At 38.0% G+C, this 25,138-nt stretch overlaps 2 protein-coding genes across 5 annotated transcripts in view; both read right to left on the bottom strand.

Moving 5' to 3' along the window:
* Positions 1-656: 656 nt before the first annotated feature.
* Ttc32 (tetratricopeptide repeat domain 32) lies at positions 657-13,002 on the bottom strand. Of its 3 annotated transcripts, XR_013429207.1 has the most exons (5): positions 12,188-13,002; positions 10,911-10,964; positions 8,548-8,714; positions 2,473-7,739; positions 657-2,283 (listed from the first exon to the last, which is right to left on the bottom strand). XR_013429207.1 is itself a non-coding variant. In XM_078029622.1 (4 exons), exons 1-4 carry the CDS (start codon positions 12,337-12,339, stop codon positions 7,600-7,602), a joined length of 513 nt encoding a protein of 170 aa, XP_077885748.1. In that variant the 5' UTR covers positions 12,340-13,002; the 3' UTR covers positions 657-7,599. The 3 variants fall into 3 exon arrangements, 2 of the variants coding, with proteins under 2 accessions (XP_077885748.1, XP_005322673.2); XM_078029622.1 differs by having other exon boundaries at positions 657-7,739; XM_005322616.5 differs by lacking the exon at positions 10,911-10,964 and having other exon boundaries at positions 657-7,739; positions 12,188-12,703.
* An 8,547-nt stretch (positions 13,003-21,549) lies between these two features.
* The window catches only part of Wdr35 (WD repeat domain 35), a 61,237-nt gene continuing 57,648 nt past the window's right edge, over positions 21,550-25,138 (bottom strand). For both annotated transcript variants that reach the window (XM_021724659.3, XM_005322615.3), the window contains 2 exons: positions 23,479-23,719; positions 21,550-23,208 (listed from right to left, as the gene is read on the bottom strand). In XM_021724659.3, the coding sequence (XP_021580334.2) occupies positions 23,058-23,208; positions 23,479-23,719 (392 nt within the window). In that variant the 3' untranslated portion in view covers positions 21,550-23,057. The remainder of the gene's footprint in view (positions 23,209-23,478; positions 23,720-25,138) is intronic.

The raw sequence follows: 25,138 nt of genomic DNA, 5'->3' as shown, positions 1-25,138 counted from the left end.
TAAGTAAATGAGAAAAAGAAGGTGCTCCTGGAGAGAATACTTAGAAAGGCAGCAAAGGTAGAAAAGTGGACACCGGCCATTGTCACACGCTGGTGGAAGTGACAGATCGAGGCTTGGGGCTCCACGTGCAGGCGCCTCACTCCATTTGTGTCCACCTCACTCTCCCCATTCAAGAAGCTGGTCCAATTCCAATAAGTCTACTGGCAGCTGGTCTTCATGATGGAAATAATTACTGTTCTGTGAGCCCCAGACTGACAGCTCCCATTCCTGTCTGCTCAGCCAACTTGGATATTTTTTCACCTGGCTTGCTAGTAATGGTTTGTTGTTTGGCAACCTGAGTGACTCCCACTTTTCTCTTCCAATCTCAAGTCAGAAGAGCCTCAGTTCTCCAAAAGTTGAGTGCCTCGAAGCCACACAGGGTGGTAATGAATTTCTCAGCAGGCAGCCAGAGCAAACCAGCATGTTTTGTATGGTGCTTAGTCATGGGTTCCTTTCCTGATTCAGTCAGGGTCATGACCAAATAAAGAAACACAGCCCTCTCTCTACCCTCCCTTGCCTTGGAAATCTTTAGTTTATAGGCTAAACCAACAAAAGACCCACCCTTTTCTTAATAGAGCTTCATTTGTGGGTGCGAAAACACAAAAATACACAAAAGGTTTGTCACCTGAAAATTGGATTATTTATTGGGTACTGTTCTTGTTTCCAAGCCCTGCCCTAACAAAATATCACAAACTGGGTGGTTTATAACAACAGAGATTTGTTCTCTCACAGTTCTGGAAACCAGAAGTCCAAAATGAAGACGTAGGCAGAACCATGCTCCTTCCAATGACAGGGAAACAATCTCCTCAGCTCTTCCAGTTTCTGGCAGCCCTGGGTGTTCCTTGACTTGTGGCAGCATCACTCCAACTTCTTCTGCCATTTTCATAAGGCCTTCATGATGGAAGGCCCGTGACTGTATTCAAATGTCCTTTTCCTTATAAGAACACCATTCACATAAGGACACTAGGAATGGTGGATGAAAGATCTGGCTTCCATCTACATCATCTTGACTCATCAGATCTGCAGTAATCCCATTCCCAAATAACATCTCATCAGAGGTATCTGTGGCTTTCACATATCTTTATTTTTAAATCAATTCAATTAAAGCCATCACAGGTACCTGTTACAATGCTGTATGTTTTTTAAAGTCCCTGCTGAATTTGACCTCTTAGAGACGTTCTTCCTCTAAGTTAAACCAGAAGTGTAAGCTGTTTTAAGAAAAATGAAAACTTAACTATAAATTGGGTCCTTTCTCAGGGTCTTGTCCACCTCATACCTATTAGCCAGTGATGAATCTGCAAACTCTAGACAGCAAGTGCACAAGCAGATTCCAATTGAGTTGTTCCTTGAACCACTCCACTCAGTTGAGGCTCTTTTGCCTGCCACACACAGTCCTAGGGGCTGAGGGTATAGGAGTGTACAAAGCAGACACAGACCCCTGCCCTACCTGCCAGTGGGAAGAAAACAGGCAGACAAAATACACAAAAAGTGGTATGGGTAGATGAAAAAAAAATACAGGGACATGAGTATGATCGGGATTTGCAATTTTAAGCAGAGTGGTCAGAAGAGGGCCAGAATAAGGCCAAGGGGCAAGCAATGCATGGCAGGAACAGCAAGAGCAAAGTTTCTGGGCAGTAGCCTGAGATCTACCCCTTATTCTGGTGACTGTGTTGAAATATACTTTTCAGATGAAAGCAAAGCAGGAGACTTGTAAGGCACAGTCATATCCGGGATGAGGAGATGGAAGTTGCTGGAATCTGGGTCTGCTACTGGTACACTGAAATTGAAGTCAGGCCTGAAGATCTGGTGCAGTAGAGATGCCATCAGCTACAGGCGCAAGACTGAAAGCTCGGTTTGGGATAAGGCGAGTTTTTGCTACATCAACTCTACTTTAAAAGAGCTCTATAATTAAGTGGAAATAGGTTCAAAACAATAGACTGCCAAAAGAAGATATTCAGAGGTATTCTTGGTAGTCAAAGTTGCCTAGAAAAAACAGTCACTAAGGTAGCGAACAGAACTAAAAGTAATTTTTAAAGAAGTAACTGGCAGGAATCAAAAAAGGAGCTTTTAACCATGGCTTCCCACTGTGTTGGTTAGAAGTGATTACTTCTGGAGGGGAACATGGGGCAGGGTCTTAATTCTTCATTTACACCTCCTTGACTGTTTTGTCATTTCCATATCCATAAATATACTTTATGACAAAAAATTGGCAATATTTTTAAAGTGGTTTTTAAAATTATAGGCCTAAGGGCTGGGGATGTGGCTCAAGCGGTAGCGCGCTCGCCTGGCATGCGTGCGGCCCGGGTTCGATCCTCAGCACCACATACCAACAAAGATGTTGTGTCCACCGAGAACTAAATAAAATAAATATTAAAAAAATTCTCTCTCTCTCTCCCCTCTCTCACTCTCTCTTTAAAAAAAAAAATTATAGGCCTAAGAAAAATGAAGTAGATTTCTATGTCCTCATGGGGAATAATGGCCAAGATAAATTATTTAAGTTACCGAATAATGGTACATACAACATAATCCTTTGCATGTGTGTGCATACATGTGTCCATGTATATGCACAAAGAAAAAGGCCTGGAAGGGTAGATATGAACCATGGTGACCCAAGGCAGTCAGAAAGGGAGTAATGGGGGAACTTTCACTTTTTACATTATATTCACAGCTTTTGCTACTTCTTAAAGGAGTACTTTCACATGTGTTTTAATTTAAGATAAAGGTCTTCCCTGTATTTTGCTTTACCCAGAACTCAATTAAATCTCCACACAATCTAAACAGGATTGAATATTTTAAAGAAACAGGCAACATGAAAACAGAAACTTTCAGTCTCCCTTTACTTTTATACCTGATAAAAAATAATGAGTACATAATAATAAGCTCTCCTTACGGTGTTTATTTCTTTCAATAGCAGTGCTAAAACTTTGAAAAGTTAGGCATGACTCCTAAAAGAACACGGAATGAAAATATGATAAATGTTTAACTCATTAATGAAAGAACCACCCAGGTGATAAGACAGCATTTGAAAAGCTAAGTATTTATGGGCAATGAAGAACTGGGAATAAAGTTGCCAGGTTAGATGCAAAACTGGTTAGCATTCTTTAGAGCAACAAAACCATAGCTTTTAGGGTTATCTTTTCTATCAGACAGTGCATTTGCATCTCCTCTGAACAAAAATTGACAAGTTACATGTAACCTCAGAGTCTGGCCCCCAATCAAGAGTAGAATTAAACAGTCCTCGGGTGGGTCTGTTAGACAGCTCAGTATGATGTTGAAAGAACATGCAATTCCTCCTTTTGCCTTTTTTCTAAGTGTTGGATGCTGTTTCTTAACATAAGATACAAATTTACATACTGGCAGCCACAGTTTTAAAGTTTCCAAATGGAGTTTGCTCATAATATTAATCTGCTTTTCACCATCCTTTATGTCTGTTTTCAATCAGAAAGAAAAATGACCAACAAGCAATTCTAGCATTGCAGTAATGTTGCATTATAAAAATGAAATATATTTTAACATCATTTGGATACTTACCTTGATAAGTATTAAAACATTTTATGAGCAATTTAAATTTTTTATCAGGACCCAAAAAGTCTATATATCTGCTTTGAGTTGATGCCTGCCCAGCAACAACAACAAAAATATCAAATTGGTACAAACTGCAGTTTCAGATATTTGTAAGGATTTGGGGCAGACTCTGAGCAAGTTACTGAATTTCTTAGTTGCAGCTTCCTCCCCTGTGAAAAAAGACATTCTTCTCTGCCCTGCTACACGCATAACTGTATGCTGATCCACAGTGCTATACCATGGTTATGTACATATTCACAGCCCATAATTTCTACTTTTTTACTTCCTTACAGGGTTTTTAAATTGTCTTTTACTACATGGATTATTGTTTTTACCTATGAACTGTTTTTAACCCGACAGTTTTTCCAAAAACTGTATTTATCATCTTCCTTTCCTTTTCAGAAAGAGTAAAATGTGGTCTTTTGAAGTTTCCTAACATTATATATGAAATGCAACAAGTCTCTCAGTCTCCCTTCAACCCCCGACCAAGTGCCATTTGGCCATTTGTGATTGAAATCCCCTTCCCCTAATTTACTGTCACATTTTTGAGAAATATAGGAAATGTTAAAATCTGAATTTATGTAGAAGCAGTTAAAATTACACACTTAGCTCACATAGCAACAGCACAGTCTGCTTTTCACAAAGCACTTGAAAAGTTAGAACACATGTATGTCAACAATCAGTTTTTTAAAAATAACAGTCTATTAGTCCAAACACCCTAAATAAATTCAACACCACAGCTGCAGGCAGAGACATACCTACTAATTTCCTTAACACAGCTTCTAGCCAAAGACTATCACATGAAGCAAATTAGGATCATGCTGCATATTTGGACAAAACCAGAAATGGCATCTTTGATCTGTTTTGAGCATGTGCTATTATGTTTCTGAAGCACACCCATGCTTGGTCTTTAATTTCCCTAAAGGTGCTTTTCTGTGTTATAACACTATTAAGTATAGTTTGCATGCAGAAAGAGCACGAAACCCAAAAAGCTTGAAAAAAAAAATGGTGCAGAAACTGAACACACTTTAAAACCATCTAACTGTATATTTCAAATAGATGAATTCTATCTCAATAAGGCTTTTTTAAATGCATTTTAAAAAGTAAACATTCATGTTATAACAGTTTGTGTGAAAATTGCTCACTTTCCAATGGTTACACTTGTTTTCATTGTTGAAACAATTTGTTTTCCTGTGAAAAGTGAGTATTATGGAATAAAATGGAATTCATAATTTTTCCAATTAAAAGTAATACAAATATTTTTGATTCAATGGCTTTTCAGTTAGAAAAAGCATTTTTAGGGACAAATGGAAGTTGTTAAGCAAGAGATAGGTTTAATTATTTGAAACTTCTCGTTAAATTTTTAAGGGGACTAGACTCAGCAGAGATGGGCTGTTGAGGCCAAAATATATACTGAACTGATTTGCCCTGAGTGGTGAGGATAATTATATTATGCCCACTGAGAAAGACTTATGACCTATAAAATGGCAGAGGGCCAAGCCATTTAGGATAGAGAAGCTAGTAAAAGACAGAAACCCAACATAGATTCAGGAAAGAATAATCTGATGATGACTAAAAGCTGACTTGGAAATTTAAGCTTGCTTTCACCAGCTGTACCATAGTTTGCTATCGTAAAATCAGTCCAGGGTTTTGTTCAGTTCCAGACTTCCAAAAAAGACAAATAGCTTCATGCTTCTCAATTAGTGCTAAGAATAACTTTGTAATCTCAAAAGTAACATAAGTCCATTTATTCTATTTTACTGTACTTTGAGAAAGACAATTCTTATAACAAACTATAATTCTCTTCTACTTTGTTTTTGTAGAGGGAAAAAATGGAACAATTCAATTTAGGCACTTTTCTAGTAAGAAAATGAAAAGAACTGAACAAATTCTGAAGTATGGGAACAATAATGAACATAAGAGTATCTTTAAGGTAAATATCAAAGGTATTATTTAGGCAACCAGAAACTTAGAACCCAAATGTATAATGCCTCATTTTGAAGACCATAAATGAGGTAAATGTATTATTCCCTTGTTATTTCCAGTAACAAGAAAAAAAATAAGTCCATCCATTCACAATAAGGTAGTGCTGATTCTGAACTTCACTGATATTTTTCCTTTAAAAGGATGAAGAAACTTTGAATAATAAAATCCAGACAACCAAATGAAATTTTTTAAACAATTTTTCTTTTTCATATTATATCTGATCCGAGGCAAGAGTAAAGTAAAGAGAATATAAGCCAAGAAAAAAAATACAGTTATATAAGTAGCACTTAAGTATTTGATTCTCTTGAACTAGCTTTAAGCTCTCCCAAGGTCTAGAGACTTTGCTTTAAAAAAAAAAAAAAAAAAAAGTTTTCTTAAAAGGGATTTTTCTGTCTTCATGCAACTTTATAAGTTCTTTTAAAGACATTTCCAACAAACGAAAAGATATATCATATTGGAAAATGTGACTAATTCCAGAATATAGACTTTATTTCTGGCCATCTAACTTAATTTCCTCTTCATAGTCATTCACCTGCAGCCCAAATTCTCCATGTGTCATGCCAGATATTATTTATGAACTACAAACAAGGCAATTAGTTTGTCTGCTTCGTGAGATCTCTTTTACTTAAAAATTAAGAAAATTATTAAGGCTGATGATGGTTATTGCATCTCAAAAGGCCACTGAAGCTTGGCTGCGCCTTCCTCTGGAGACAACAGGCAAACACACTTTTTTTTCTCCCCAGGAGGGTAATTTCCATTCCAGAACAGCTTTCCTGCAGCAGCAATCAACTAGTTTGGTAGATCTCAAGATGAGGGTCTGTATCTTTGAAAGCCAAACCACAACAATAAAAACATTCCACTATAGATGGGACGTGCTGGCTTTGGCTTGTTTTCCCTTCAAGCTCGTCCCAGTTCTTGAGTCTCATCAGAGCCCAATCTCTTGTTGGCAGCACATGATAAAATGGAACTTTCAAAGCTTTACATTTACCATGTGTTTCTGTCAAATCCTTGCCTCTCTATCCACCCCACCCCACCTGCAAAATCATTAATTTGAACAGTGCTACTTATATAGTAAATATTCAGTAAAAGTTGATGACAATAATTATGGTCATTATCCAGAGACAGAAAAGTATGTGCAATATTTAAAATTCTAATGTCTTATCTATGATTTCTAGAGAAAACTAAGTATAAGTTGATTTCTTTCAAACTGCTCTCCTGCAGGACATATCTTTATTTTTAAGCCCAAAATGTCTGTGTATCCTGGTCACATGAAACAGCTTTACTCTCAAAGCAAGTGGAATGGGGAAAAAATGAGCAGGGGATGAATGATTCTAGATTAAAAGAAATCAGAGACATAACACAATGCAATGAAACCTGATTGGTTATAGACTCCGAAATAAAAATCTACACATTTTGGGAATAATTTGGTAAATCTAATTTGGACTGGATATGGAGGGCTTTGTGACACTTTAATTCATATTAGGTATTATAATAATATTGTGGTTATAACAAGGATGCTTTTTATTCTTGGAAGGGACAGGCTGAAACACTTGGGGTGAAGTATTGTGATGTTTATCTTATTATGAAGTGGTTCAGCAAAATGTATTAATTTTAGACATAGAGGAGAAACAAATGTGGTACAATGTTAACAACTAATGAATCCAAGTGAAGAGCTTATGGGTGTTGACTGTATTATACTTACAACTGTTCTACAGATGAAAAATTTTTAATTATAAGTTGGGAATTTAAAAATTAAAATGTTCCACTGAAGAAAATACCATACATTTCTTTAAATATTTTACTATAATTATATGCAATTATACATTAATATTACTTATTTACATTCAACAGTTTCTCAACCTGAAATTAACAACTTTAAATAAATGAACTCTCAGTACCAATGCATGAATCTTTTTATCTTAAATATAAATCAAAGTAGCTATTCTAAATTAGAGCCCCTAGACGCAGATGTAAAGATCATGAATTAACATTTCAACTGAGTTAAAAATTTCAATAATTTTTTTCAGTATTTCTTCTTTGTTTTTCTTCTTTGTCTAAAATAGTCTGTTTTAAGCTCAAAATAGCATCTTGAAATCCAGGATTTAAGTCTAGTACTTTCTTGAAATCTTTCAAAGCATCATCGAAATATCCTGTACCAGAACCCAAAAAATAAAAGAGAAAAAAAGCTGAGTATTTGTGAATGTTATTCATAGCAAAATCTGGATATACAACTTTTATGTTTATGAGCTTTTGACCACTTGTAGTATACCAAGTTTTTACTCTTAATATAGGGGTGTGTAAATTAATTTTGTGTGTTCTTATGGAATAATTACACCTCAAATTAACTATAGAGGGCTGGGGGTAGAGTGCAAGGCCCTGGGTTTGATCCCCATACAGCAGAAAAAAAAAAAAAATGAAGCTGGCTGTAGTTTATATTTATAAGATTTAAAAAGTTAAGTTTAAGTAGCATAAGTCCTAAAATTTTAACAAAACTATACAACTGCAGTAAAATTGAGAAATAGGAAATTAGTTTTATTTTTAATTTTAAATGAGAAACAGGATCCACAGTCTCTTTAATAAAGGGATCTGAAACTTCTTCACTTTCTATTGTCTCAAGGGTCTTCAGAGATCTTAACTCAGAAAAGTGTCACAAGTGACCATCTCCATCACCCTCATTATGCAGTTGGGAATGCAGAGGCATAAAGTAATGGGGTGCCCCCCACTCCTGCACCCAGGTCAATTCCCACCCCAGTGCTCTGCTGTGATCTACAATGGCCATCAAAAGCCTAAAATAAACTCAGGTACTCTTCTTCCTTCCATGCTCCAAACCTAAAGTTTGTGTTACCTTTAAAACTTGATGACTGCTACATTTGTTTCACAACATTTAATAGCTCTGAAATAACAATACAATCAATGAAGGAAAGCAAAAATAAAGAGATAAATTTAAAAATTTCTTACCCAGCCTATACAGTATCAACCCTCTGTTGTAATATGGAACTTCAAAATTGGGTTGAATTTCTATGGCAGATGTGTAGTCATCCATGGCTTCAAAAAAATCAACCCTCAAGTACTTGATTTGCCCTCTGTTGTTATACGCAGTAGCCAAATCCTCAGGGATGCATTTGCTTTAAACAAAAAGTTCACATTAAAAACACAGTATTACCAAATTCCTCTCATTTCTATTTTCATATTCTTTTAGGCATTGTCAAACTTCATAACCTATAACATGCTTTGTCTATCTACACTGAGAAATCATGCAAGTAAATAAGGAACTGAAATGAATTTTTGTCTAATCCCATTACTTTTGTAGGGCTACAGAACTAAGATGTCAAACTGAAAAGCACATGAATTTTATAGGGTGCTCAACACTCCTATTCACTGCCAACATGTTTTGCTGAATATAATATTAAAATGACTTCATTTTCTAAGCACACACCAGCAGGGTAAAGAAGACAGTTCAAATCATGTTGAGCAAGAAGGGAAAGGCAGCCCAAAGTTCAAGTTTGCTACGGATGGATCACAAAGTGAACCACCAAATTTACTTTCAAAATTTGAAGTGACCTTAAAACAATGGGACTTGAAATCATTTGCCACCAAAGAAATAAATACTAGTTAACCCTAGATGAAAATTCAATACATTGATTCCAGAGAGTAATCTCCAGCCTTAGCTGAAGAACACCAGGCTGGCTCCTGAAGGGAGGGTAGATTCCGGTTAACTTGGGAGTTCTGTGTGCAGAATCAGTTCTGCCCGTGATAGGCTCCAGAGACTGCCCCAAGAGCTTGAAGTGAACAGACTTTCGTAAGGGGACTGGACAACCTGCAGTTCCAAGAAGCCACCAGTTCAACAGGTCTCAGTCCCCTCCCTATTACTTGAAACTCTCTGTATTGGACAAACTATCTGCACAGAGAATATTAGGGATTCTTCTCTGAGTCAGAGATGATTCTGTTTCCTTTCTTTTTTTCAAAAGTGACTCTCAAATTCAAACCAAACAGGAGCTGCAGATTAAACTTGTCTGTCATTTCTTCATTATACCCCATAGTGCAAAGTGTAGTCCTTAGAAAATATCTGTGACATTGGTCAGCTACTTAACATATCAATTCTTTATCTTACATAAGCACTGTAACCACTGGTCAGCTGAGGTACTCAGTCCAAGTTTGCTAAAAATGGAGAGGAACTGCCACAATTTTAGAAAATCTCTGTTTCGGAAGCCATTACAGATTGATACAAGACTACTTCTAGATGCCACTAACACCACTGTTAAAAGTTGGAGAACCAGAGGGTACAGGCCCTACATCTGTCTGTTAGGACACTAGTCGAACTGCTACCCAGTAGTTTGAAGAAAAAAAAGAAGTGTCGGGACTTCAGTAAGGTTTTAGTTATAAATTTGAAGGTTCAGAGTTTTGTTATAAATTCTTATATTCAAAGGATCACACAGAATGTTCAATTTAGTTAGATCTCATTACAACAAATTCTAAAAGCCTACTTTTTCATGAAGAAGTTTTGCTTCCAATTTTAAAGAAATAGGATAACAGTTGACACTGAAATTTTTTTTACATTAGGATTTCTGTGAAGATAGTATTTCTTGTCATGAAATTTAACCAAGTTACCTAATCCAAATGTGGATTTTTAGCATTTGCTAGCTTTGGCAAAGACAAAGTACTTGAAAATTAGATTACAGCTATGATTGCACCTTTGGATATTAAAAAGAAAATGTAATAAAGCATTCAGAGTAAAAGGCATTTAAAGATTGCAAATGGGGGCTGTGGTTGTGGCTCAGCGGTAGAGAGCTCACCTACCATGCGCAAGGTCCTGGGTTTGATCCTCAGCACCACATAAAAATAAAATAAATATATTTTTTTTAAAAAAAAGATTGCAAACGGTGTTTCAAAACAACTCAGGGCCCCAATATTTTAAAAAGAAGTTTAAACTCTGAAGGATATACTTAGAGGGGAAAGTTAACCGAATTTAATTTCAATTCATGACTTCCTAGAGGAATTTTAGAGCTGTTAGGAAAGTGGAGGCTTATTTTACAGATGAGAAACTGAGGCTGAGAAAGGTGCAGTCCTGCAGCAAAGCCAAGATGAGAATACACACATGATAAAGTCCCTTCAAATAAGCCACGGCCAATTTTTTTTCCTGTGTTGGTAAAGGACCAAAATTACATTTGCTATGGACACTTGGGTTCTGGGCTGAGACATGCAATGGAGGAAGTCTAGATGACATCCACATAAACTACTACTGAATATATTTTCAAACCTACTAGACAGGTCTATTCTCAGAGATCAAAACAAGGATAGAAAACTAAGTTTCCTATGTTTACCTTTTTTTTTTCCCAAGGGGGGCAGTGTAAGGCAGAGATGGTGGCATCTTCTCACTGTCCATTCAGAAACTTTATTAACTATAATTCTAATGTATTCTTGAGAGAACAATTTTATCTTTCTAGTTTAATTCTATATGAGTTTAACACGGTAAAAATCAAGTCTTCGGGTTTTTTTATTAAACTTCAAAAGACTACGGGCATCTGAACAAGAAAAATCAAATCCTCCAGGGCAGAGGAGGAGGATGGTGCAGATCTCTCTCAATTGTCAAGGAAATCCAACCAGCTCCTTTCTTTTCTTTCCTCACCTTGGTCCACTCTACACCATCAACAAGTACGACAAAGGCAAAACTTGAAGCAACAACAAATGCTACATATCCAGGCATAAACCCCAAAGATGCTCTGGACAAGTGGATGTGGGAAGGTGAGGCCACTAAAATCACAAAAAAGAAAACAACCAGACTTTACATACTTCCTAGCAGAACCACACTCATCTGCTTATAAAGTGTTCTTGCCATAATGTTCAATTAAACGTCAAGATTTTACTACCAATTCACAGATGACCACATTAAATGACATCAGAGGGATGCATTCAACAGATCCAAAATACGGAAACTCTCAGGACACAAGATTCAGTTTTCTCAACAAATAAACTGCTGGGGGGGGAGGAAGAAAAAAAAACACGGAGGAGGGCATTAAAGATTTGGAGTCCAGATATGCAAAAAACCTAACTAGAATCAATGGCTAATAACACACCAGGCAGTAGCAGTAAAGTACTTTAACGGCCAATCAGGAAAGTCCAAGACTGACCGGTTATTTGGCATCAAGGATATCATGGTTACTTTCTAGGAATCCTTAATGTGAGGAAATGCCTTCCTAAACACCCATGAACCGCGTGTCTGTGTTAACTGACAACGTTTAAGCGAGGCTGCGGCTGCGGCACGGTGTTCCGACGAGCCACCTCCTGGGTCTCGGATCTCCGCTAACTGCGGACGACAGCCCGCTGCGCTCCCCGCCTCGGGCTCGGGGAGAGACCTGGCGGCCGGCCCAGGGGTCGGGGGCGGAGGAGGAGGCAGAGGCTGCGCTCGCGCGCGCTCCCGCGGCGGCTTCTCGAGGCGGGCTCCTGCCTCGGGTTCTCCCGGCCTTGTCCTAAGCCTCGCCCCGGTCTTTCCGAAACACAAGCGTCCCCAGAACTCCGGGGAAGTACCGAGGGGACTAGACGATCCCAGCCACGCACCCTTAAGCCGAGACGCTGTCGCCCCACCTCTCGCGATAGTTACCTCCCCGGACGCGCGCCGACTGGGGCTGCACCAGCGCCCTGGCGAATATAAGCGGAGTACAGCGCCTCGGCCTCCGCGTACTCGCCCTTATCCAAATGAGCCTGGGCGAGTGCTAGGGTATCATGGCTTCCTTGCCCTTGGTGTCCTTCCATAGCGGTCGAAGGCCTGGCTCTCGGAGGGGAATAAGGATTTACTTCTGAGGGATTAGAGGCGGCGCCACAGAGCTCCTACTGCACCCCGGAATTTAGTTTACCAACAGAACCTCGGCGTTACGGGGAGGAAGTTTGAGTCTTGTGAGGACCCTTCTTCTCGCGAGATAATTGGTCCGCTAACGGAACGCGCGGGAATTCAAGGGAAGCTTGAACAGGTTTTAATGAAGTGTTTGCCTTGGTATCGTTGGTTCCACCTGTCTCCCTTCCTGGAAAAATCGACAAGTCGTCCCAAAGGATTTCTAAATCCACGTCTGACGTCGCGAGGCACGTGCCCTCAGTCACAGCGCACTAGAGCCCATTGTGCTGGAAGCGGAAACAGGAAGCCTGCCGTGGTTCTAGAGTGGCTCTTTGTTTTGCAGCTGGCTTCCGGTGAGGCGCCCCGCTTCGCAGAACGCGGAGTTTGGGGTGTTAAGTAGACAGTGGTTACCTCGAGACATTTGGGTTGGAATCCTCTAGGCTTCGTGTCCCACGGCTCTGAGCCCGAATTCAAACCATACCCAAGGTTAGCTCCAACAACGGAGATGGCGAACTTTTCCACCTTAACCTCAGGACTTGTGTAGGGAAGGCTTAATTAAATCACATACTGTATCTTCGATAGTCTTCGATATTTTGTTGTTTGTTTTAATGGTTTTTAACATATGCAAAAAGATAATATCATTTAAATGTATGCTATTGGGAGAATGAGTTAACCATTTGAGGAAAAATACTTTTAAACATTTAAGTTACCAATTCACAATACTTTTATTCCAGGTGAGTCAGAAACTTAAAATATTTTTTAAAGTCTCCAAAAATAAAAAGTAGGATGAAATATAATTATCTCAAATATAAACAGGTCTTTATACATTAAAAAAAAAGGAATGCTATGGTTTTATTGTGTCCACCAAAGTTTGTGTGTTGGAAGTTGAATCTCCAATGCAACAGTGTCTGGAGGTAGATCTAATAGCAGTTATCGAGAGGGTTCCACCTCATGAATAGATTAATGCCAGTTATTTAAAGGGCTTGAAATTGAAGCAATTTCTCTTGTTCTCTTGCCATGCTATGCCTTCTGCAATATTATGATGAAGCAAGAAGGCCTTAACCAGTTAAAGTCTCATGACATTGGACCAGGCTCCAGAACTGTAAACCAAATAAATTCCTTTTCTTTACAAAATTACCTAGACTGTGGTATCATTACTGCAACACAAAACTGAAGAAGACAAGAAAGAAAACATTACAAAGAATCTGGTACAATTAACTATAAAAATTAGGCAGAGAGGAAAGAAACTCTCATCTTACAGAATAATTATCATCTTTAACATATACAGAACTTAATGCTCAAAAATCACTTCTTGGGCATCTGCGCAGATTAAAAACTGGGAATAGTGAACAAGATGAAGTCCCCTGCTCCCACTGAGCTTACAGCCTAGCAAAAAGACACAATTTTAAAATCAGTGATTTAGTGACTTGGAAAAAAAACAGTATAGGGGGTAGGGAAGAGGTGATTTCTGTTTTATAAAAGTTGGGTGAAGACTTTATAGGAAAGGTGACTGAGTACAGACCTAAAGCAAGTGAAGGAGCAAGCCAAACTGAAATGGGTGAGGAAACCAAATATAAAAGCCATGAAGTAGAAGATTTGCTCAAGGAGTAGCAAGAATATTCATGTGTCTCAACATCCAATGATCTGAGAGGAAGAATAGCAAGATGTGTACAAGATTAGAACAGAAATAAGCTAGTAGGAAACCAAATATTGGTTCTTTGAAAAGATCAACAAAAATTAATAAGCCTTTAGCTAGTTTGACTAAGTAAAAAAAATTACATCAGAAGTGAAAGTGAAGACATTACTTTTAATTCTACAGAAATAAAAAGGATTATAAGAGCACTATGAAGAACTATATGCCAAAAAAAAATGATAACTAGATGGAATTGGCAGACTCCTACAAACAGAATACCAACCAAGATTGAATCCTGAAAAAACAGACATAACTAGTAAAATTGGATAATTAAAAAAAAAACTCATGCTTATACTGATGAATTCTACCAGTTGAGGCAATTCTTCTTAAATTCTTTCTAAAAATAAAACAGGAGGGAATACTTGTTAACTTTATAAAGCTATCTGTTCTCATATTAAAGCTAGACTAATATCACTTATAACACTGATGGGAAAAAAACAACAAAAAAAGACTAGCAAATAAAATTCAACAGCACAATAAAAAGAATTATATACCATGACCAAGTAGAAATTATTCCTGGAATGCAAGGCTGATTCAATACATGAAAATCAATCACCATAATACACCACAATAACAGAATAAGGAGAAAAATTACATGATTGTCTCAGTTCATACAGAAGAGGCATTAGGCAAAATTAAAAACTCTTTCATGATAAAAACAAGGTGGAAATAGAAGGAATCTACCTCAACATAGTAAAAGCCTATATGAAAAACCTGCAGTAAACATTAGATCATCAGGTTCAATAGTGACTGAAAGATTTTTCTCTAAAACCAGGAACAAGGCAACGATGCTCACTTCCATCACTTCTACTCAATGTAGCAATGAAGATCTAGCCAAAGCAACTTAAAAAGTAAAGTGAAAAGAAAGAAGAGTATCTCTGTTCACACACACACACGTGCATACACATACATGCATAAGTATACATACTACCACCAAAAGAAAACACTGTTAAAAACTAGCAAATGAATTCAAGGAGGTGAAAGACTTGTCCAATGAAAACTATAAAACACTGTTAAAGATAGTTTCTTAAGTTTTGCCTGTTTATTCTCTTAAATCACACTAAAATATAAATAATGCTTTTATTTTTTAAAAAGTTTTTTACTTTCTCATCTATATTCTTATATATTTCTGAAATTTTCAACCATGAACATGTTGTTTTTATATTTAAAGCAAACATATTAGTTTCTAAAAGAAAAAATAATGAATTGAGAAAGTAATCATAAAAATAAACAGTAGGGGGCAACATAATATTACTATTTTCACTTTGGAAACCCAGAGGCAAGAGCTTGGAGCTGTGTTAGCAAATTTAGTACTCTTGATTTTTTTTCTCAAAAGTTTGGAAATGTGATTTTTCCCCTTATTTCTAAATGAGAATATGTGATCTTTAAGGAGTAATTCTCTGCAATGTCAACCATCTGACATTTGCCTGTACCTATATAAGGGTTGGGATTTTTTCCCCCTTTGACAGCAAAAGTGGTGTAATACATCTACTGTACCTGCCCTCTCCTTGCCTTCTCCATTGTGCAGCACAACTCCCTACTCAACAACCCCCACCAAAATAGATAAATGAAGACACATTAAAAGAAAAAAAAAAACCCTGGGATAAACACAAGTCCTTTTTTCTTCAGTATTTATTTGTTGAGAGCCACAGCCAAAGGGGCCCCAGCAAACTTCCAGCTGCCAGCAAGCTTCAGACTGCCCCAGCAACATCTAGCTGATTGGCTCCTCTGCGGTGATGTTCATTGGGCTGTTTCCCTGCCCTTCAGACTGCCAGCTGATGATTGGCTCACAGCTGCCCCAGCAACATCTAGCTGATTGGCTCCTCCACGGAGCTGCTCATTGGGTGACTTCTTTGGCTCTGCCCACGCAACCCAGCCAATCGGCCTCAAGAGGAGGAGGATTGTGGGAGGTTGAGAGGCTGGTGTGGGAGAGAGAGGCTTGTGGAAGCCGGTGGTGGCAGTTGGGCTCTGAGGGTTTTTCCCTGGAGCTGTTTTGTTTGGCGTTTGTAGTTCTAAAAATAAAGTTAGTTTCTTTTTGACAAGTGGCTCCTGATTTGTGCCAAGCCAGACTTCGGCATTTGGTGGCTCGCACGGGGAGCAACTGAGGGTAAGTAAACTGCTCGCCCCTGAGGGCAGGGCGAGAGGATGGGGAGCCATTCTAAGTCTCCTCTTTTGTTTTGCTTCGTTTTTGTTTTAACTTTCCTGTCCCTGGAGATGAGTAAGAGGGAAGACAAACCACTCACATCTGAGGAAAAACTATTTGCGTTTGAGGAACAGATAGGGAGAAAGGACGGATGCATATGTCAGGAGGATAGAAAGGCTGTTATAATGATTTTGTGTGGTTCCCTTTTTATTGGATTCTGTCTCGGTTTTGTTTGGCGTCATCTTGTTGGGTTGTATTATAGTAGAAATACGGGATCAGCAATTAGTAAAAAACAAACCGAAAGAGTGTTAAGTAAATTGTTAGAGGAAGGAAGCTTCCCAGTAAAATCAAGAGCAGTCAGGGCATACGTTGATGTAATACAAGAATATAGCCCATGGCTTTTTAAGGAGGAGCTGTTAGATATATCACAATGGAACCATCACGGTGAAGATTTAAAAAGAATAGAAAAGAACAACCCAGGGACTCTGCCAGTTGGCACATTGTCATTGTGGACGTTGGTATCTAGTTTGCTTAGTCCAAAGCCTTCAGTTCAGACAGAGGTAGAGGAAGAAGAAGACATATTGATTCAAGTAGAAGAGGAAGTCTCTCAAGTTAGTCAGACAGAGGAAAAGATTCAAGTAAAAGCTCGAGCTAGTCAGAAAGAGGAAAAGATTCAAGTAAAAGAGAAGGTCTTTCGAGACAGTGAGACAGAGGAAGGAAGTTTAGAGCAGAAAAATCTATCAGGGGAAAATTTAAAACAGGAGACTGCTAATAAGACCCTTTTATTAGAGAGCGTAAGTGTCCAACCAACAGCACCGCCTCTACAGGAGACTGCTACTAATAGCATTCTATCACCAGAGGGCATAAGTGTTCAACCAACAGCGCCACCTCTACAGGAGACTGCTACTAACAGCACTCTATCACCAGAGGGCATAAGTGTCCAATCAACAGCACCACCTCCATATGCTAAGAGACTCCCAACCCCCGCAGTTGATAGTTTGGATCCTGAGACAGGATCTCAAGTATGCCCTGTATTTGAGGTAGGAGGGCAGCGAACTTACCAGGGTTTAAATTTCAAATCAGTGAAGGAGCTAAAAGAGGCTGTAGCAACCTATGGTCCTCAAGCACCCTTCACTGTAAGCTTGGTCGAATCCATTACCAACTTAAGCATGACGCCAGCAGATTGGGCTAGTTTGTGTAAAGCTGTGCTAAATGGAGGACAATACCTGTTATGGAAGGTTGCCAATGAGGAATTTTGCAAGGAGACGGCTAGTCGAAATGCAGCAGCTGGTTATCCTCAGAGAAATCTAGATATGTTGTTAGGAAAGGGACCTTATGAGGATCGGCAGCAACAACTTGCATATGATCCTGGTGTATATTTACAAATTGCTGTAGATGCAGTTAGGGCATGGAAGTCTTTACAAGAACCTGGAGGTTTACAAGGTCAATTATCTAAGATAATACAAGGAGCTAATGAACCTTACGCTGAATTTGTAGATAGGCTTATTCAAACAGCTACCAGAGTTTTTGGGAATACAGAACAAGCAATGCCATTTATAAAACAACTGGCTTATGACCAAGCGAATCGTTGGTGTAGAGATATCATTAGACCATGGAAACAGGAAGATTTAAACACATATATTAAATTATGTAGAGACATTAATGAACAAGGGCAAATTGTGGCAGCTGCAGTAAAACAAGCTTTAGATGCCAGAGACATTAATGAACAAGGGCAAATTGTGGCAGCTGCAGTAAAACAGGCTTTAGATGCCAGAGACATTAATGAACAAGGGCAAATTGTGGCAGCTGCAGTAAAACAGGTTTTGGATGCCAGAGACATTAATGAACAAGGGCAAATTGTGGCAGCTGCAGTAAAACAGGCTTTAGATGCCAGGCCAAGAACATGCTACAATTGTCAACAAACAGGACATTTTAAAAGGAATTGCCCCATAGGAGGAGGGTTTAACAAAACTAGGTATCAAACAAGTAGAATACCGGGTATTTGCCCACGATGCCGTAGAGGGAGACATTGGGCTAATGAATGCCGTTCTCAAACCACCATAGAGGGTACTCCATTATATTGGGCTAATGAATACCGTCCTCAAACCACCATAGAGGGTACTCCATTATCAAAAAACGAACAAGGACAAGGTGTTTATCCACAATATCGTGGACAAAGGCATCGGGCTCCGTTGCCAAAAAATGGACAGGGGGCCCCAATGCTCCGGGGCCCCAAACCACAAATATACGGAGCACTGGAGGAACCCAGCAACCCCAGCAACCCCATCAGGGTAGTGCCCAGCACATCAGATCCCTCATCAGACAAACCAGAGGGAGCGCAGGGTTGGACATCTGCGCCTCCACCAAATCAGTACTAACTCCAGAGATGGGAGTTCAAATCATTCCCACAGGGGTAAAAGGACCTCTTCCCAAAGGAACAGTAGGCTTATTATTGGGACGCAGCTCTTCTACTCTAAAAGGACTTTTGATAAGTCCTGGGGTAATTGATTCCAATTATGAAGGTGAAATAAAAATTATAGCCAGTTCTCCAAAGGGTATATCAGTAATTTCACCAGGAGATAGAATAGCACAGTTACTAATAATACCAAGCCTACATGATAAATTTTCCAGTCATGTTGTAGAAAGAGGTTCCAAGGGATTAGGCTCCACAGGTGTAGATTGGGCTATGCTTTCTTTAAATTTAGATTCTCGCCCCATGCTAAAACTAAATATTCAAGGACATGAATTTAATGGGCTACTGGATACAGGTGCAGATCTTAGCATCATCTCTCGTCAAGAATGGCCAAAACATTGGCCATTACAACAAGCCACTCAATCGCTTCGAGGCCTAGGAGTGGCGACTAATCCGGATAGAAGTGCAATGCTATTAGATTGGAAGGATCCTGAAGGATGTGAAGGAACTATACAGCCATATGTATTGGATCATCTTCCCGTAAATTTATGGGGACGAGATGTCTTAGATCAATTAGGTTTGACATTAACAAATAATATCAATCAAAATGCACCCACTATTATGGCTAGACAAGGTTTTAGGAAAGGAAAAAGATTAGAAAGACAAGAACAATGTATAGCAGCACCTCTGACCCAGAACAGCAGCCGATTTGGATTTCAGAGAGATTAACCAAGGTTCTGACCCAGTGATTGTCTGGAGTCGGGGGCCTGTTTGTATGTTTCCACAGGGAGAACAGCAGCTGATTTGGATTCCGGAGAGATTAACTAAAATCCTGACCCAGTGATTGTCTGGAGTCGGGGGTCTGTTTTTGTGTTTCCACAGAGAGAACAGCAGCCGATTTGGATTCCAGAGAGATTAACTAAAGCGATTTCTACAGACCAAAAAGAAGATGATTTAGCTCAAATCCATAATAGCTGATATCCAAAACTCCAATTTGGCTATCCTTACATCTGCGACAGAACCAGGATGCTTTTTTCAATATCTATTTTATTATTGCCCTTTCCCATATCATGAAGTTCTATTTTATTTTTTTGAGCTCATACAGACCTAGGTTAATGTTTTGCTGATCAGTTCTATTTTTTTTTGACTATAGAGTTTTTAAACATTGCAATAGAGATTTTACCTGTAAAAAGTTATAAGGCCTTTACTATTGTGTTATGTGTTGTATGTATTATATTATGTGTGCACACTTGTGTTTTGTGTTATATGTTTGAATGTACGTATGTCCAATGTACGTATTTCTATATATCATATATGATGAGCGCTCATGAAAAGATGGATCCAAATATTTTTTTTTTTATTCACGTGATTTAAATGGTTTAATTTAAATTGGGTAAATAACTGTTAAGAATTGTTTTAATATGTAAACAAAAAAGGAGGTTAACAGATCTGTTTGTTTACTCTCACCTTTCGTTTTCATTATATTTAATAATTCTCTTCACTATAATGTAAATTGTTAAGAAAATTGTTTTCTTTTAGTGCCTTCTGAAATGTTACCTAATTTTTTCTTTAGCCATTATTGCCAGAATTTCTATCTTCAGATGAAGATAATATAAATTGTTAAGAAAATTGTTTTCTTTTAGTGCCTTCTGGAATGTTACCTAATTTTTTCTTTAGCCATTATTGCCAGAATTTCTATCTTCATCCCAGTGCCGATGAAGATAATATAAATTGTTAAGAAAATTGTTTTCTTTTAGTGTCTTCTGGAATGTTACCTAATTTTTTCTTTAGTCATTATTGCCAGAATTTCTATCTTCATCCCAGTGCCGATGAAGATAATATAAATTGTTAAGAAAATTGTTTTCTTTTAGTGTCTTCTGGAATGTTACCTAATTTTTTCTTTAGTCATTATTGCCAGAATTCCTATCTTCATCCCTGTGCCGGTGAAGACAAAGATAAAACTAATCTACAGTTTCTGCAATAGCCATCACTGAACTGCTTACAGAACTTGCACTGAACTGCTTACAGAACTATGTGTCATTTGTATGCATTGTGAACTATCTGTTGGTGCAGCGACTTGTGGTAGTGTTGGGGTATTTTTGCTGATGATATCATCGGTGGTACAATTTTCCCAAAAGGAGCCGTCAATTGACTTGGTATATCTTCCTCCCTTCTGCTTGTCATGATCATTCAGCTAAAATTTGGGGGTCAACAGAGGTGAGGCAAAGAACCTCACCCCCCCCCCCCGCTGAGACCTCTCCACAGGTGTGGCTGTACTGGACCGGTAGTCAATGACGGGTAAGATCCAATTACAATGGTACCAACCTAAGACAGGAGGCTGACGCCCTGAGGTCAGCTCATCCGAAGACGGGTAAGGACCATATGTATTGGACAACCTAAGGCAGGCACGGTCCATAAGCCACATGCTTGTTGTTTAAACAGAGAGGGGGAGATGTTGAGAGCCACAGCCAAAGGGGCCCCAGCAAACTTCCAGCTGCCAGCAAGCTTCAGACTGCCCCAGCAACATCTAGCTGATTGGCTCCTCTGCGGTGATGTTCATTGGGCTGTTTCCCTGCCCTTCAGACTGCCAGCTGATGATTGGCTCACAGCTGCCCCAGCAACATCTAGCTGATTGGCTCCTCCACGGAGCTGCTCATTGGGTGACTTCTTTGGCTCTGCCCACGCAACCCAGCCAATCGGCCTCAAGAGGAGGAGGATTGTGGGAGGTTGAGAGGCTGGTGTGGGAGAGAGAGGCTTGTGGAAGCCGGTGGTGGCAGTTGGGCTCTGAGGGTTTTTCCCTGGAGCTGTTTTGTTTGGCGTTTGTAGTTCTAAAAATAAAGTTAGTTTCTTTTTGACAAGTGGCTCCTGATTTGTGCCAAGCCAGACTTCGGCATTTATTATTTTCACATAATAATAAAAACTAAAGGTCTCAGCAATTTCAAAATATAAGCAAAGCAACTTAAAATGAAGTTAGCATTTTTTGAGTGTGGTAAGTCAACAATGCTACAGTGCTTATTAGGCACATTGCTTATGTGTACAGCTGCATCAGTTGGTTCTATCATTTGAATACTTATGCCTACCATACCATTTTAAAACATAACGTAATTCAGAATAAAGAATGACTCAGCATTGCTCAAATTAAGTCCATGTTTATGATGGCCAGAAAAAAAAAAAGAATAGCAATTTCATTATCCTGTCTCCAGTACACTACCTCCGTCCATCCAACTTCTCTTCAGGTATTTGTTTTATGTAGCCACTTTTGCTTCTCTCTGTCCCTTTCATCAAGGGAGGGTTGAATAAAACCAATCAGATAAATTCATACTATAGGTTCTAGTACTGTTTTAAGTTGAACAAAAGTCCCAAGACATAGTGGCAGTTCATTTAAAAACTTCCACAGATTTAGATCCCCAAGAATCATACACATTTTTACAATAGTAGAACAGATGTATCTCTTGTGTGCACATACATAGTTATATATGTGTGGATGAATATACAGATACATATACATATATGAAAATTAGATCCACAAGGTATCAGAGTTTATCTGAATCAAAACTGAACATGAAGTTCAGCTTGGCAGCAACTCGGGATCTATCTAAAATAATTAGTTGGAGGAAAAATCCAGGGCTTAGGCAGATGGAGCTAGATGGCTTCAAGAGAAAGTTCCTGAAAGGTTTATTAGGAGAGGCTTAGGAGTTAATGAGCTCTCAGTAGATTCCTGGGTAAGAACGGGATAGGGAAAGAAGAGACACCTAAGCATCAGACCATGGACCAAGACTCACAACTAAACAGTCCTGCAGGAGCTTCTCACAATGATGGAACTAGTGACAGGCACACTATTCCTATAACTCTGAAAATTTCTTTCATTGATAAAGCAGAGAATAGTCTCATCTCTAAAAATCAAAGTCCTGTGGAAAGATATAATTAAGTTCAATAGGAGATAAGTTCTCTTGGGCAGATATCCTGTAATGCACAGATTATGTCAATCTCTAAATTCAGCTTTGCCCATTCCCATGCTTCCCTCATTGCCCATCTACCTCTCCAAGGTTGTATAATGAATTAGTAACCTTGGCATGGGGAGAAAAAATATTTCTTATTGGAATGTTGCCATAGGAACATGTAACCAACCATGAGATAAATAAATGATAGCAATAGAGATAGGAAAAAAATAAAACTGACTTGCATAAGTTTTATATGAAAGTTAACCTTATTATTTCACAGTTGTACCTCTGCATAAAAGCTATTTTATTACATAAATTTTGTACAAAAATCCAACTATAAAAAAATGAAGCTTATTTTCATATAAAACTTATAGAAAAAGACCTTATTATATATACAGTTAGAGCTTTATATGTTACATGTATTTTTAAAATCATATACATTCATCTTTCTATTATCCCACTGAACTATGGCATAAGGGACAGAAGTTGTAGTTGCTGATTTCCTGAGCAAGAACACAGTGCTTGCACACAGCACACATCCAGAACTGATACTCAGTGATTGGGCTTCCTGTGGCAACGCATGTTGGCAATTTCCCTTCTCCCCTGGAGAAACAAGAGGAAAACAGTTAATTATACTGTAAAATTTCCAATGACTCTAATAATGCATTTAATAGCCTAAAAATTGAAGAACGAAAAACATTTCAAAATAATTCTTACAATGAGAAAAAGCATTAATATGCATATAGATTAAATAAAAGAGTTTATTGTTAAGGTATAAATTGAGTGCTTTAATTATTGTATTACACATCATACACATAGAAATTCAAGCTTCAAATAAGGGAGAATGGTAGCTATAAACAACAATTAGCCTACCCTTCAAGAAGGCTGTCCAGTTCTGATTTTCTGTTATCTTTTGGATTATGTTTGGTGAAGATTTCTAGAGCGAGGTCTTCATATTGCTGTTTCTGTTCCGAACTGAGAGTCTCTAATGATTCAAGTTTAATGAAAGCTTTGGAACAAGTACCAAAAGCTCTACTGGCACATGCACAGAGTGCTAACAGAGAGTATATCTCAACTGCAGGGATGATGTCTTCATAGTCTCTCAGGTGAAGAGCTAGGAAAGAGAGAACAGTGTGAGTATTTAAAAATAATCATGATATCATGAACATGTATGGCAAAGAATGTAAATAAAGGTGCTGTCGTTTAATCCACATGGACTTGAATGAATTTAAAATAATGTTGAGAGAGGGGAGCACTAATAGAAAAAGTAGGGTCCATGATTCCTAGGTTCTGAGAAACCAACTGACAACTCAGTCCTGTGAAGATTATAACCACCAAATGATGCACATGGCTGACCCACCCAGAAAGATACACAAGAGAAAAAAAATGTCTTGATGTTGAAAGACACATCTTTTCTTCCATTTAAATTATAAATTTCTGGGGCATTCCATAGAAAGTAGATTAATATTTACACTATTAATATTAATCATAACTGTTAATCATAACTCTTAAAATATCATGTTTATTTTTACAAAAATAAAGGCAAAGAAGTATGAAATCACATGTTCTCTCATTGTTTTTAAAAATAGATCAACCCATAAGGTCTCAAGTTTTCAATTCTGCAAATGTAAAGTTACCATAGTGGTATATATGTTGCTCAATTTCAGTGTTCAGATGTTCCACATCTGGGATGAAAGGACAAAACTGGTTAATACTTTTTGTTTGTCTCATTGAAACAAGACTCAGAAAAAGGAATTGAAAATGAACCTCTAAATTGTCCATTTAGACCATTTATTTTAATAGCTATTACATCTTAATTTGCAATTCTTCTATGCTAAAGACATTGTAATCTTTCTTTAAAATGTACCAGATCTTGCAATCTTAAAATATCCCTTTTATCATAATATACTGGAAATGTCTCAAAACAAGTGTAAAATAATATACTCATGTATTTTATAATTAGATTCCTCAGACTGGTTCTGAGGTCAAGTGTTGACAACAAAGTTTAGTGAAATGTATAAAAAAAAGGTATAAAAATACATTCATGGGCTGGGGATGTGGCTCAAGCGGTAGCGCGCTCGCCTGGCATGCGTGCGGCCTGGGTTGGATCCTCAGCACCACATACAAACAAAGATGTTGTGTCCGCCGAAAACTAAAAAATAAATATTAAAAAAAAAATTCTCTCTCCCTCTCTCTGTCTCTCTCACTCTCTTTAAAAAAAAATACATTCACTTAGTTACAATAAATAATACCTTCTAATTTCATATCTGGCACATAATAGGTTCATAGGCAATTTACAGGACATATGTTGTTTTAAATCATTTTATAACTGAAAAAAAAAATTGGAAGTATATGGAAATCTCCACCCAACAGGTAAAAAAAATCTCAAGTTAAAGGTCTAATTTTTCTTTTGACTACAAATGGTACATAAATTATAAAAATATGATTTTACATAGTGCTTAATTTATATCAAACATTAATTAGAATTAAGATGAGTTATAAAATATTAAAACTTATTTTATATTACTAATAA

The sequence above is a fragment of the Ictidomys tridecemlineatus genome, chromosome 12 (assembly GCF_052094955.1).
Source record: "Ictidomys tridecemlineatus isolate mIctTri1 chromosome 12, mIctTri1.hap1, whole genome shotgun sequence".
NCBI lineage: Eukaryota > Metazoa > Chordata > Mammalia > Rodentia > Sciuridae > Ictidomys > Ictidomys tridecemlineatus.
Note: the sequence above shows the minus strand (reverse complement) of the source record. Positions and strands in the feature narration are given on the sequence as shown.

Excerpts from the sequence above, each read along its gene's own strand:
- Ttc32 (XM_078029622.1), bottom strand. The coding sequence starts at position 12,339 with ATGGAAGGACACCAAGGGCAAGGAAGCCATGATACCCTAGCACTCGCC. Across the intron at positions 10,965-12,187 it reads GTCGGCGCGCGTCCGGGGAG|TGAGAAGATGCCACCATCTC; the intron begins GTAACTATCGCG and ends CTGAATGGACAG. Across the intron at positions 8,715-10,910 it reads CCCCTTGGGAAAAAAAAAAG|CAAATGCATCCCTGAGGATT; the intron begins GTAAACATAGGA and ends TTTTGTTTAAAG.